Source organism: Oncorhynchus masou, chromosome 2 (genome assembly GCF_036934945.1).
Source record: "Oncorhynchus masou masou isolate Uvic2021 chromosome 2, UVic_Omas_1.1, whole genome shotgun sequence".
Taxonomy (NCBI): Eukaryota; Metazoa; Chordata; class Actinopteri; order Salmoniformes; family Salmonidae; genus Oncorhynchus; species Oncorhynchus masou.
Genome location: NC_088213.1, coordinates 38,062,347 through 38,076,609, shown reverse-complemented (window position 1 = coordinate 38,076,609; position 14,263 = coordinate 38,062,347). Strand labels below are relative to the sequence as shown.

Below are 14,263 nucleotides of genomic sequence, written 5' to 3'. Positions count from 1 at the left end.
CGTGTGGTTTCAATGCGAACTGCTATTGATTATAATGTCAGGATAAAGTGACTTGTCCAAATGCTGCCCGTACCTCATGTTGGAACACGCTGTGAATAATCCCCCTCTATGGGTTTTATGAAATATAATGAAAATAACAGTAAAAAGCCTGTTGTGGTCTTTATCTACGATTGACCTTAATGTTAACCTAACATTTGTTTCCGTCCCACAGAGGGTGTCTGAATGTCCGAAGTAGCCTAATCCTATTGGACTCAGTCACCTGTGTACTTCAATGATTCTTGAACACGTTGATACACGTTGATCCAGAGCATCCCAAACATGCTCAATGGGTGACATGTCTGGTGAGTATGCAGGCCATGGAGGAACTGGGACATTTTCAGCTTCCAGTAATTGTGTACAGAGATTTGCAACATGGGGCCGTACATCATCATGCTGAAACATGAGGTGATGGCAGAGGATGAATGGCACGGCAATGGGCCTCAGGATCTCATCATGGTATCATGATAAAATGCAATTGTGTTTGTTGTCCGTAGCTTATGCCTGCCCATATCATAACTCCACCGCCACCATAAGGCACTCTGTTCACAATGTTGACATCAGAAAACCGCTCGCCCACACAACGCCATACTCACTGTCTGTCATCTGCCCGGTACAGTTAAAAACCTGGATTAATCCGTGAAGAGCACACTTCTGCAGCGTGCCAGTGGCCATCGAAGGTGAGCATTTTCCCACTGAAGTCGGTTACGACGCCAAACTCCAGTCAGGTCAAGACCCTGGTGAGGACGACAAGCACACAGATGAGTTTCCTGAGACGGTTTCTGACAGTTTATCCAGAAATCTTTGATTGTGCAAACCCACAGTTTCATCGTGGCTGGTCTCAGACGATCTCACAGGTGAAGAAGCCGGGTGTGGAGGTACTGGGCTGCGGTTGTGAGGCCGGTTGGACTTACCGCCAAATTCTCTAAAACAACATTGGCTTATGGTAGAGAAATGAACATTACATTCTCTGGCAACAGCTCTGGTGGACATTTCTGCAGTCAGCATGCCAATTGCACAATTGCAAACTTAAGACATCTATGGCATTGATTGTATGACAAAACTTTGCATTTTAGAGTGGCCTTTTATTGTCCCCCAGCACAAGGTGCACCTGTGTAATGATCGGGCTGTTTAATCAGCTTCTTGATATAACCACCTGTCAGGTGGATGGATTATCTTGGCAAAGGAGAAATGCTCACGAACAGGGATGTAAACAAAATTGCACAACATTTGAGAGAAATAAGCTTATTGTGGGTAAGGAACATTTCTGGGATCTTTTATTTCGGCTCATAAAACATGGGACCAACACTTTACATGTTGCCTTTATATTTTTGTTCAGTGTATTTACATTTTGTTGACCCCACTGCAGTTCCCGGTCGCGACCCCGACTTTTAATACCACTACACCAAAATATGATTTTCCAACTGACCTGTGCAGCACTATGTCATTATGATGCTGAAATAAGGATTTTTGATTCAGAAAATCAGGAAACATGATTGATATTTCATTTCATTTTTAATTACGCAGTTACATAGCTCAACACAGACGATAACCTGAATTAGAATGTTTACAGCTTCACACATCCAACATAGCGCACAGTTAAAGAAGGGGAATAGCAAAAAGGGAAGGAAAGCATGCAATAAATAAATAAAAATCAGAATTAAATTATTCTGGCACAGTTCACTTCATCTAAAGAATGGTAATAGGACTCTTAAAGAGGAAAATAATTTTTTCTTCAAAGCGCCAACCTTTCAAACAGAAACTTTTTTTTTTCTGTAATAATGTATTGCACAATACAGTATATAATGCTTCCCTACACATATAAAACCAAGTCTTTGTTTGTCTTGAAATAATAATGTAATAAAAACACTTTCATCCCTACCATAACTTGGGGAGACCAAGTGCCATCTCAGCTTTGTATCAGTGCGGGCTTCACAGGGCAATCATTCACTGAAATCAGATGAGCCAAGAAACTCCATTGATAGATTGGTGGTAAATGGTTAGGGAGAGGCTGATGCCAACATGCTAGTATTTGCCATCGAAAACACAGAATTTGCCCTCTTCACGTATGCCGTATTAAAAACCTAAAGAGATCATAAAGTGGTCTGTATATGTGAATAAATGACAGTCTTTATCTATATATAAGCGGTGGAGACCTCCAGGCTTTGTAGATTTCACATCAGAGGCAGGAACAGTCCTCCTATTACCCCATTATGACATCACAGGGCATGAATGAAATAGAACGCTCCACACACAGTTGGTCTTCCATTATTCCATGTCCAGAACATGAATCCTTTCCTCAGAGCCCATACCACTTTAGGAACCTTGTTTCTCTTGTCTGGTCATAGAAAAAGAGAATTAGTTAAACCTTCTCTTCAGTGGGTCACACAGAACAGGAGCTCAGCATGCTAACTCTACTTCAGATGTCCTTTCAGTGACAGCTTGCATGGCCAAATGTTCGACAGCACCAACCACTGTACAGACCTGCCCAAATAACATGTGCCCCAATGCTGGGCTTAAAAAGGGACAGCGGAGAAAGAGAGAGTTGGTGTGATTGATATTACAAACACATTTTTTTTTTGGTCAATAAAAATAGTATTTGCCACAAGTTGTGACAAATTAAAGAGTTATTGTGTTTCAGGGTTGATTCGCAGACAAGCAAAGCACACAGAGAGCATTAAAGGATAATGTGTATTGAAATGTCATCAAAACCTACGGTAATGTTGTGGATAATATGGTGGGTGAGTTCACTCTGTCTTTCCCTCTCAGTGCACTGCTACATCTTTAGAATTCTCTGCCATTATTCTGACTGAGATGTTTCATTAAAGCTCTGAAGGTTCAAGTAGTTTGTACAGAGAAACTGTGAAAAGAGAAAAACAAGTACACACACACACACACCATGCAATTATTACGTCTGTAAGCAAGGCTTAGGAAGAAAACTCAAAGCAATCATTACGCATTCCGGAGATGTTTCTGTAGTCTTATCTGAGGCATTAGATATGTAGAAACAAGCGCTTTGATTACTTGAATAAATAATCTACAAATCTCCACCTTCACAGATGCGTTGGTTGTTTGTTTTTGTCTTGTGCTTTGAGCATGTGTTTATTTCAGACACTTTGGTTAACAGGTATAGTTGGCCTCAAGCCTCCTTTTTTCTGGTCTTACTCGACACAATTTCAAAATCCACCCGTCGTGCAGAAATACTTTGGTCTGTGCTTTATTTGTTTTGGACTACAAATGTAATGGTTTAACGTTCAGCTTGGGTATGGAAGGAATTCCTCTATATCGAACCCTGGACAGTGTATTATACGTAGAGAGTCTAGAATCAAAAGCATCTGAGTGTTCCTCCTTTGATCACTATTTCTGACTGTGAGTTGAGGTGCGAAAATATACACATAGTAAAGTTATCAGTATTAGATCTTCCGGGTTTGTTTCCTATTTGCTCTGATGTTTGTGTGAGTTTGCATGTCTGCTCGCAGCCCTGCTCCCAAAGCTCAGTGACCTCTCCCAGTCATGTGCTGCAGGGTCAGAGGAGGTAGCTTGTGGTGGGTCAGGAGACAGGAGGGATGTTCAGGTGGGGGTTAAAGAGCAGAGGGCTGAAGGGGTTTAGAAACACAACCAGGCTGAAGTCATTTCAATACACCGGTAATAACATACGACACACATATACACGCAGATGCAGGGTACCTCGCAGCTTATCACACTTGGAACAATTTATATATTACTTTTCGATACTGACATATAGGAAAATAGATCATGTGATAAATTAAACACACTGTCAACGCTAATAGACGTCCAATCGTTTCTCCGTCAATATGTCACTCTGGGTTTTAAATGCGAAAGAGCCTGGCAGACCATACTTTTAACAGTACAAGATAAAACAACACAAAAACTCCTTCAAGTTTGGTCCATTTTAGAGTTATGTGGCCAATTGGTTTGGGATTATTATATCATTCATATGAACATGGCAGGTACAGTCCTTATTTAATGTTATGTTTGAAAGCCATTTGAGTGTGTAATTATAACTTAATGATGTTTTAACTTCAATATAGCTTGTGATGACATTACTGTATGAGATGGCATTCCTCCCTGTTAGTCTGTGATTGTGAAGACATCTGTTCCAACTCTCCCAGGTTCTGAGTCCTTTTTTGCCTTGCTAGGATCCTAACCCTACATGAGGATAAATGACTGAGACTGCATCTTCACAAACGAATCTATGGACAGGGTAAGAAAAAATAACCAGTGAAAGGATTGGGCAGTATCATGGTTAGGTTAAGCTTCAGACTTCCAGACCAGTGGGTTGGCTTTGTTTTGGGGGCAGCTCCCACGGTTTTTAGTGTAAAAGGTGGCCCACTGCAGTGGCACTTCAGCCCAATGGATGGCAATGTTTCACAGATAACTTTTTGGGCATAAATTCTTGCGTTTTAAATTCAATATCCAGAGTAGTGGAGTAATTTAGCCTCATGCTAGGACGCTTTTAGAATCCATGTGTGATAAGCCTCTCTTTCTCCTCTTTAAAACCATCCTCTTGGGCCTGTCATGAGAGCTATAGCTGGCTCCTCCTGAAGGGAGTCAGAGGTGTATGCTGCCATCAATTATAGGGGGAGCTATAAGAACTGTGACTCCAGAAGAAAACCACTATCGCTGCCAACATCCCTCCTCATAACCTCTTTTTGAGATTACTCACTCAGCAGACTTTTCTAATCTGGTAGAAAAGAAGGATTTATGAGAAATTAAAATGCCTTTGATTAAAAAATGAACGGGAAAGAAATCATATTCTGGACATTGTACATTACTTTAAAGGTTTCTGTTATTTGGCAAACACATTTTTGGACCTCTTTAAATACTATGTACATTCACATTAAGTTACTGATGTTATTTTAAATATATTTATATGTATCTATATTATATGACCCCTATGGGTAGTTGCTGAGGTTTCATTCAGTAGCTGAATTCTCTTCATATTGCACCTCTGTCCTCTCACTGTCTTACAATGCGAGCAATATAAAATATTCTACAAGAGGATTTTCTTTTCATTGATAAAGATACAACAAATTGAACAATAAGTACAACATGGGGTTTTCTGTCCTAGAGTCTTGCTCCTGCTTCAATGTTCAGCCCAAACTTAAAAAGAAGAAAAGTCCCTCTTTCTGAAAACGCACAAGGGCAGCACAGGTGGACACCAGATACAGAGACCATTTTTTGTTGTTGCGAGAAACAAAGAAAGGAAATCTACAAGCAGGTTTGATCCCTTCCCAGATATCTGCTCAGAGGTTATGTCCAAAGGGGGTAGGGTTGACTGAGGGACAAGAGAGTTTTAGGGAGGAACATACAGGAAAGTGTGGGGGGGGGAGGTAGAAAGAGAGAGAGAATAGAACTGAGTCTACACCACTTATGAGGCTCGTTAGTCTGTTTGTCATGCTTTGGAAAAGGAGGGTGAAAAGGTACGACTCACTGAAATGTATCCTCTTGATAGAGCTAAAAAACATAATTAGGAACAAAAGTCTCATCCATACTGTACAATGCTTGCTTGGACAGGTTATCAGTTTTTTTAGGTTATTTTTGGCAGTTCCAATGCCTTTCATCTTCTTTTTGAGTAGCTGCTTCTTTGTCCATTCCGTTGCCATTCACATAAATCACTGTCACATTCAGTGGTTGGTCCTTCCATTTCAATTGTCTTTTGTGGCAGGCGTTTCCAAATGTTTGCTCTGGATTTCTCTCTCTGTGGATCACTGTGGGTATTTTCAGGCTGACAGAGGCCAGTACACTCAATATAGAGTTTTTGCGTGACTTGTTGCTCTATAGCCTTTATCTCCCAGGGCTTTGCTGCTTGAGGAGGTGAAGTTGCTTGCGTTTGGTTACAAGATGAGTGCTTCTCCTTGTCTCTTAGTAACTTTGGCAGTGTAATAAAAAGGTTTGGATCATGTTTTTTCCCTTCCTCTTTGAATTCATTTGGGTTCACATCGGTACAGAGAGGTGAGTCCGGTGTCATTTTCTTGGCTCGCTAGCAAGGTAGTTAACTTTTTAAAAATCATTATTATTTGTTTTGAATATTTGGACTTTTCTTTGTCTTCCTAAAAGCCCAAAAATAAATCATTGGATAAATAATTAGCCGTATTATGGAAGAGCTTCTGAGGAATAAATCGCACCAAGAGTGTATCTTATCCCCTCTCCTCCATCAGAAGAGGGGTTTCCTGACTGGTGTCTGGCTTCTTAGATAGGGGACCTCAATCAGGACATGTCCACGGCCCAGTACACAGAGGAGCCTGTTCTATAGACGCATCTATCTATCCATCTCTCAGAGGTCTGGGCTGTTAGTGCACATGCTGGGGGTTAAGAGTCATCCCACTCCTGCTGCGTTAAAGGGAAATCCTCTCCAAGTGCTAAATTTAGATATCTCTTCTTCACAATATGTGTGGTACCATAACGAGTCCCATGCAATGCAAGCCCCTGACATACACAGGCGTTGACTGGGCTTATGTTACTGAGGCCACGTGTTGGTCTGGCATATAACAAAGCTTATCTTCACACGACATTATCAGAGTTCAATAACCAAGTATGGTGTTTTTTGTTGTTGTAATTTGACTTTAAGAGAGGGAGTTCTGCCTCTGCATTGGTTTATTTTGAGCACACAGTAAAGTAAGCCCGAGCCATGCTAAACACAACAGTGGACCCCTTGACCAGTTTTTGAGTTTGACAGGGAGAAAGTCTGTGCGGCTGAGAGACAGTCAGAACGTGTTTTGGGGGGAGGCTGAGGAGTTGAGAAAACAAGGCCTTCAGGTAGCTAAGAAGTAGTCGGCGGTGCAGTATTCATGGACCACTACAGATGCAGTACAGAAGAAGGAAAGGGCGCAGATCGATGGAGATTCCTCTGTTTGTTAAGGATGGATGGCAGCTGTACTGTAGCGTCAGTGGGAGTGACTGGGCGTGGCAGTGCGGGGTCAGCGAGAGGTGGCGTCCAGCAGTGCAGGGGTCGCTGGGGTAGTGGAGCGTGAGGCACTGCTGGAGCTAGCCTCCTTAGGACTCCCGGAGAGAATGCCTCCCCCACCACCGCTGGTCTGGCCGGGCAGGGAAAGTGGACCAGAGGGGGTGCTCTCTGAGTGTGTAGGGGGTGCGCTGGAGGAGGGTGTGCCCAGAGGAACACTGCTGCCCCCGGGGAGGCCCTGTAGACCCTGGCCACAGACGTGGTGGTGCTTCTCCCAGTCTTTGTGCTGGCAGAAGGAGCCGCAGTAGCGTGCCGTGTTGCAGCCACTGCACGTCTCACTGGCCTTGCGTCCACAGTTCCAGCAGCTCTGGAGAGACAGTGGGAAGAAGGCATAGAGTTGATAAAATAAATCTCTGGTCGTCAACCTGTTATATTATTATACAAATATCATTGTTACCACTTTTTTAAATACTGTCATGCTATCCACAGCTGAAGTGTTTCATGTTCTGGGCAACAAATTCCCACATTTATTTTCTGGGGCTGCAAATGCCCCAAACCACTAGGTGGACTGTCATGTCCTGTCTTGTCCTGGCCTGTCCTGTGCTGTCCTGTCTTGTCCTGGCCCTGACACTGTTGCTCCAACCATCCGCTTGTGGCTGCTGTTATTCAAACAAGCAGCTGGAGTCACTCTTTAATAATGAAATGAAAACATGGTGTTGACACAGACCAGGTGCAGCCAGCTGTGGCTCACATTAACACCACGACCAGACAGTGTCCTGTTTAAGATATACACATTTTGTGTAGAATATGGGATTTTGATAGAGAATTGATAGGTTGAACACTGCTCCAGGCACTGTGAAAATCTGTTGCTCTGTGCAGAATCTGTCTGGGTGGCCGAACACACACATACATTACATTGAGGACTCTGGCTTGTATAGAACTGGTGAATGAGCTGTTACTGAGAAGTAAATGTTGATGGTGGTGGGGTGGGGGGCATGTTATGAAGTGTGTGTGACTGTAAGTCATGTGAAGAGAAGGTGTGTGTGACAGGACTATTTTGAGGAAGTGTTACTGTGCGGTCTAAAATAAGTGAGTTAGCTGTGTGACAGTTTGTTATGTAAAACGGGTGGTTGGTGGGTTGAGGAGACACGATTGATTGTGAGTTTGAGGTTTGGAATGTGACAGTGTGCTTTGTGATGCAGTGCAGCAGTGTGTGCCTGTGTTTACTGACAGTAGGGTGAGGAGTGTATCTCTCGTTATGCCTGCTGCTGTGCTGTGGTATGTTAGAGGGCACAGGGTGTGGGGCATGGGGTCCACTCTTGGGAAAAAGGGTTCCAAAAGGGTTATTCGGCTGTCCCCATAAGAGATCCATTTTTGGTTCCATGTAGAACCCTCTGTGTTCTACCGGAAACCAAAAGGGTCCTACCTGGAACCAAAAAGGGTTCCTAAAATGGGAACAGCCGAGGTACACTTTTAGGGTTCTAGATAGCATCTATTTTTCATAAGGGCTATTTATACTCTGCGGAGACTGACCCTAAGGGTCGTAGCAGAATCTAGCAATGTCGTTTTTCATCTCAAAAGAGGTGGCTCCTTGAAAATTGTAACGCGCTGTATCATTCCCTGCATAGTCATGGGGGCAATAGGCAATGACGCTTGCTTGGTTCCTTGATTTTATCTATAGGCTATGTATCAAAGTACCATGGATAAGTTAGTATAATCTCAGCGACCAAAACATGATGACATTCTATTTTTAGCTGCTATGGGAGTGAATACATTGAAGCGGTATTTCAAATTGGGATAATTTTGCAGGTTACAGAGGTAAGTATAAGAATTTTTGCCAGGGCTTATAATTGAATTATAAATCAGATAATTTCACATGGCGATGTGGGAAACTAAAAACCCAGGTTGAACAACGAGACAGATATTTTTCCGGATGTGTAAATGTGAAGCATCTGCTTGGCGTTTCCACTCACTTCCAAATATGGTATTGAGAGGAAGCCCAGTGGCCGGCAGTGGGAGAAGATGGAAAAAGATGGATCTGGCAGACATTCTGCAAATTTTATCATCGATGAAACATTTGATATCAATAGTTTTCTGTTCCCAAAACTACAATCTGTTACGAACAGAGTGGACAAAGTTTTATAGACTTTGCCAAAGTTTGAGAAAAATGCGTTGTTTAGAAGGAGTGCAAAGGCGAATTGAGTTATTGCATACGCACACTTCACAGAGTAGGCGCTCAATAACGGAAATATGCACCTGTATGCTAGAACGCTCCAATAGGATCTCGCTAGCTCGTGCTTGGCTCTGCCTACCTCCATGTTTGTTCTACCCACTAAACTCCTTCGTTTACATTTGAAACGACAGGCTGTGGTCTATCTTGGTTTAGTTATAAAAAATATTTTCTAAAAGGCTAGCTAGCTTGCAGTGTTTAGACAACTTGCTTTCAAGGGAAGACAAGACACTCTTCTTCTGCTTTTACAACAAATGTAAAGACAACAAGAAAACCTTGATGAGGTATCATGTTACCAAAATAGTGCACGTTGCTCAAAAAAAAATGTGCACGCATGTAGCTCTATGCATGTTAAGTGTGTGGAAACCTTAAGAGTGTGGGGGCATGGGGTGGGTGATAAGGCTGTGATGCTCACTTCGCTGGAGTCCTCCTGCTGGTTGATGACGGTCAGTGCATCCTCAGAGGCCTGTTTCCTGGCCTCGGCCAGCGCTCTCTCCATCTTGGACCTCTCAGCGGAGATCATCTCATGGGCCTTCCTCTCAGCGTCTGACACAGCCTTCTGTAGCTCCGACATCGCCTGCCTCTTCACCTCGTTCACTGCCTCCTCTGTGGAGAGAGCGAGAGAGAGAGGCGTCAGTCCCCATGACCGCTCCTACTCTGTCATCCTTTATTGAGGCACTCTAAGATCTCCATTTGTTTTATCTCGGCAAACAGATGTACATCATCCAAGATTTAAAACATTCTGTCAGAAAAAGAAGCCTGTTAATAATTAATTAAAAGACGTCTGGTAACAATCATTTCCAGCGCTGACAACAGCAGATGTCTCCAAACTTTGTTCATAAACTTGCCTATTAACCCATTATCCTGTGCTTTTGATTTTTTTTCTAAATTCTGAGTGAATGAACAGAGAAGAAACAGACGTAAGAACCGAGGAGTGAAAATGCTTTCCATATCATTGATGCATAACTTTGCTAACAGGGGTTAACTGTGTTAGAGGTCCTATGGCCTTTGTTCTACAAATGCCAACTCATGTGAGTGAATAGGCAGTGTTTTTAGAAGAAAAATAGATGCTAAGGCTGGTTCTCATTAGAAGACAGTGGTTATCCGGTTAGGAAGGAATCACAATCCCGCTCATTATTTTCTTCATGTTACAAGGAGAACAAAATACAACATCGGAGATTCATTTTGCTTTAGCTCTTTGCACAATTCCATCTAAAGAAAACAGCTGCCCCACATAATACAACTAATTAAATCCTCATGTTCAGCCACCAAATTTATATTTTATGGCCATGAAAAATATATCTAACTGCCAACTGGTACAGTATATTGGATAAGTAAATGTCTTGTACAACCAAAAGGAGGGGAAGTTGTATTACCAGATTCCCCTCCGTTCTACACACAAGACATAGTCAGATGGTCCCCCAGGTGAGTGAGCCTCCTCTGGGCAGACTGGATGTGAGAGCCATACTGTGGTCTATTCTCCCTCCCTGATTCTTCCAGTCAGTTGGTGTAAAGGAAAGGAGCTGGGGCTCATAAAGCTGGGGCACGGGGGCTGCTGTGCTGTCTGGGGCTGGGGCATGGGGGCTGCTGTGCTTTGGCTGGGGCACGGGGCTGCTGTGCTGGGGCACAGGGGCTGCTGCTCCCCTGGGGCTGCTGTGTCCAGCTGTCTGGGGCTGGGGGCTGGGGCTGCTGCTGTGCTGGGGGGCTGCTGTGGCATGGGGGGCTGGGGCTGTGCTGGGGCTGGGGCACGGGGGCTGGGGCTGTGCTGGGGGGCTGGGGCTGCTGTACTGGGGCTGGGGCACGGGGGCTGGGGCTGCTGTGCTGAGCTGGGGCACGGGGGCTGGGGCTGCTGTGCTGAGCTGGGGCTGGGGCACGGGGGCTGCTGTGCTGAGCTGGGGCTGGGGCACGGGGGCTGGGGCTGCTGTGCTGAGCTGGGGCTGGGGCACGGGGGCTGCTGTACTGGGGCTGGGGCACGGGGGCTGGGGCTGTGTGCTGGCTGGCTGGGGCTGCTGTGCTGAGCTGGGGCTGGGGCAGGGGCTGCTGTGCTGGGGCTGGCTGGGGCACTGGGGCTGGGGCTGGGGCTGCTGTGCTGGCTGGGGCTGGGGCAACAGGGGCTGGGGCTGTGTGCTGAGCTGGGGCTGGGGCACTGGGGCTGCTGCTGTGCTGGGGCTGGGGCTGGGGCTGCTGTGCTGAGCTGGGGCTGGGGCACGGGGGCTGCTGTGCTGAGCTGGGGCTGCTGTACTGAGCTGGGGCTGGGGCAGTGGGGCCCATGCTACTGGGGCTGGGGCTGGGGCTGCTGTGCTGGGAGCTGTATGTGCTGAATATGAGGACGTGTGTTTGCGTGCGTGCATGTCTGTGTGTGTGAGTCGGTCTCCACTGCTCAGAATCTGAAGAAGTAGTTTGTATTCTGTCTATCCTCTCAACACCTCCCGCACAAGCCTTCCCTGGCTTTTTTCACCCTGCCCGTCTCTACCTTCATCCATCATTTAATTTCTACATGTTTTCCCTCCTTATTCGTGCATGCCTTTTCCTAACTATCGGTACAGTCCTCTGCTGCTCAATTATCAGGCTTAATGCATGCATCACTAAGATTAGTTTACAAATGTAATTAATTCTTATCAAGGAGCCTGCAGAGCAGATGCTAGGACAATTAGCACTTAATGCAAAACACGGAGGGGCAGCAATATTAACGTTTTAATTCCGGAGGGATTCAGCAGGTTTTTCCTTTTTCAGACTTCAGATCTTGTTTTTCAAAGGCTGCAGAGTCTCTCAACCTGACCAACACCAGAGAATACGTGTCTTTTTCTAATTAAAGAGATGGACTGCAGTTATGCTGTTTGCTGAGGGAGCAGTGGTAATAGGACAGAGGTGGTGCAGTAGTGAATACCATAGGAGGGGTCTCACACACACACACACACACACACACACACACACACACACACACACACACACACACACACACACACACACACACACACACACACACACACACACACACACACACACACACACACACACACACACACACACACACACACACACACACACACACACACACACACACACAGGGGAAGATGGGAGCTGTCATACTCACCCTGCTTGTTTTGGAGTTGCTTCAGTGCTGGGGAGAGTGGGATACTTGTAGCACCTGTATGAAAAACAACTGTAAATTAAAATAGTTCTTCCGCTGGTGAAAATGCAGCACATTATCTCAGACAGCAGCATCTTTCCCCCCGCAGTATTTAAATATGACTGCAGCATAATTGTGTTGGTACTCAGTGGGACCAAGGCCACGTCATAGCTGACTCCTCTTATATGCTAGCTATATGCTAGCTACATAAGGCCCAGGCACGGCAACACGCTAACCCACCCCTGCTACATCTAACTGAATCCATCTGCTCTGCGTATGATAGTGACAGTCCTTAGTCTGAATAAGGGACTTGGTCCCAGATTGCCAACAGTTATTAGGATAAAATTGGTCTGGCTGGTTCAAGTATACTTAAAACAATAAGTTAAAAGCTGTCACAATGAAAAGCAGTATTATATGAACTAAGCTTTACTACTCCTAAGCAGAGGAAATCCCTCCTCCTCCCCCCTCTCCCCAGTTAAGCTGCAGGCCCCACCTCTGCTGCATGCGCTGCTCTGGACAGCGCCAGGTTGGTTCGTGCATTTTCACTGCATCTGAACTGCAGTCGCCGTTCATTGCAGGTTAAAGGTGGAAAGCACTTAGCACTAATGACACACATGACAGTCACAGGCCCTCCAATCCCATCCCTGTCCTTATGTAACTATGGCAACAGGACAGGCAGGGCCCTCTTCAGGGCTATCTGCAGTGGCTGTTGAGGTGAGGGTGACGGGACAGAGACAGTTCAGTCAGGGCGGACGTGTGGTTACTCACCAACCTTCCTCCAGATCTCCTCAGGTAGGTAGCCAGAAGCAGGTCTGTGCAGGAAGTCCCTATGAATCTCTGAAACACAACACAACAGACCAGAACATCAGTCAGTCTACCGCGCTCTCCACACATACACACGTTATGGGCCAAATCCTAACCGGAAATAACTCAATATTTTGCACAGATTTCCCACGAACGTCAGTGCATGGTTTAACCAAAATCCCAAGCTACGTGCATAGATCTCTAGTTAGAATTCAGCCCTCTGCGTCCCAACCTCATGAACACACTCAAACTTGAGCTTCATTTTGCTTTGTAACATTTCATTTCATCCCCCAGCATGCTCCCCTCTTTCCTCAGAGCAGACAGAACACACAGAGTTGCTGACTGAGTGACGGTGTGGAGTGAGGAGTGACAGCCTTGTGCTGGTGTCTGCAGCGGTGGAAGTACCTATGGGCTGCTGTGTCTCGACGTTGTTAGGAGTGTTGGAGGAGGAGTTGTGAGGAGGTAGAGGTACAGGAGGAGGAGGAGGGCGTGGCTGGCCGTTGCTCCCACCTTTTTTCATATCTTCCACGTCGCTGTAGCGTCGGATCCAGTGGTTCATCTCCTCGCGGTCGGCCTCCTGGCAACGCCGCAGCACTGTGAGAGACCGCCGTGTCTTCTCCACCATGTCCATGATGCAGTTGAGCAGCTGCAGGGGGGAGGAGGAGGGAAGGAGGGAGGGAGGGAGGGAGGGAGGGAGGGAGGGAGGGAGGGAGGGGGAGACATGATCAGAGCGCCGCTCTTCTCCTACAGTTCAGACTCTGACAACAGGCAGCTGCTCTCGGTGGTGCTAAAGGATGGCGGAGCCTCTGCACCTAAAAGTGTACCGATAAATCAGGGTCGCATAGTTTTATTCGGAAGTACTGTATAGTGTGCATTCTGAATTTAGTCTATGAAAAACACAATCAGGCCTAACCTTCATCAAGATGTCAAATTGTATGAGAACATTTTCATTGATGGTAATTTGAGTGATTTTTTGGGGAGCAATCCAGTTTCTCTAGAATCAGTTCTTGCTGTTTAGGTGCAACAATACTTTCTACGGAGCACTCAGGAGCGTGTGACCCTGTCACTGTTTTAGCAGCGAGAGCCAGTGGTGCTGAGTATGTGTGTGTGTGTGTGTGTGTGTGTGTGTGTGTGTGAA

The 14,263-nt window shown here is 45.6% G+C and overlaps 1 protein-coding gene across 5 annotated transcripts in view; it reads right to left on the bottom strand.

The window, feature by feature from the left end:
• Window positions 1-1,532: 1,532 nt before the first annotated feature.
• LOC135504494 (protein CBFA2T3-like) overlaps window positions 1,533-14,263 on the bottom strand; it is a 68,222-nt gene continuing 55,491 nt past the window's right edge. For all 5 annotated transcript variants that reach the window (XM_064923145.1, XM_064923137.1, XM_064923161.1 and 2 more), the window contains exons 8-12: window positions 13,531-13,771; window positions 13,090-13,158; window positions 12,286-12,339; window positions 9,607-9,797; window positions 1,533-7,328 (exon numbers count right to left, since the gene is read on the bottom strand). In XM_064923145.1, coding sequence (XP_064779217.1) covers window positions 6,978-7,328; window positions 9,607-9,797; window positions 12,286-12,339; window positions 13,090-13,158; window positions 13,531-13,771 — 906 coding nt within the window. In that variant the 3' untranslated portion in view covers window positions 1,533-6,977. The remainder of the gene's footprint in view (window positions 7,329-9,606; window positions 9,798-12,285; window positions 12,340-13,089; window positions 13,159-13,530; window positions 13,772-14,263) is intronic.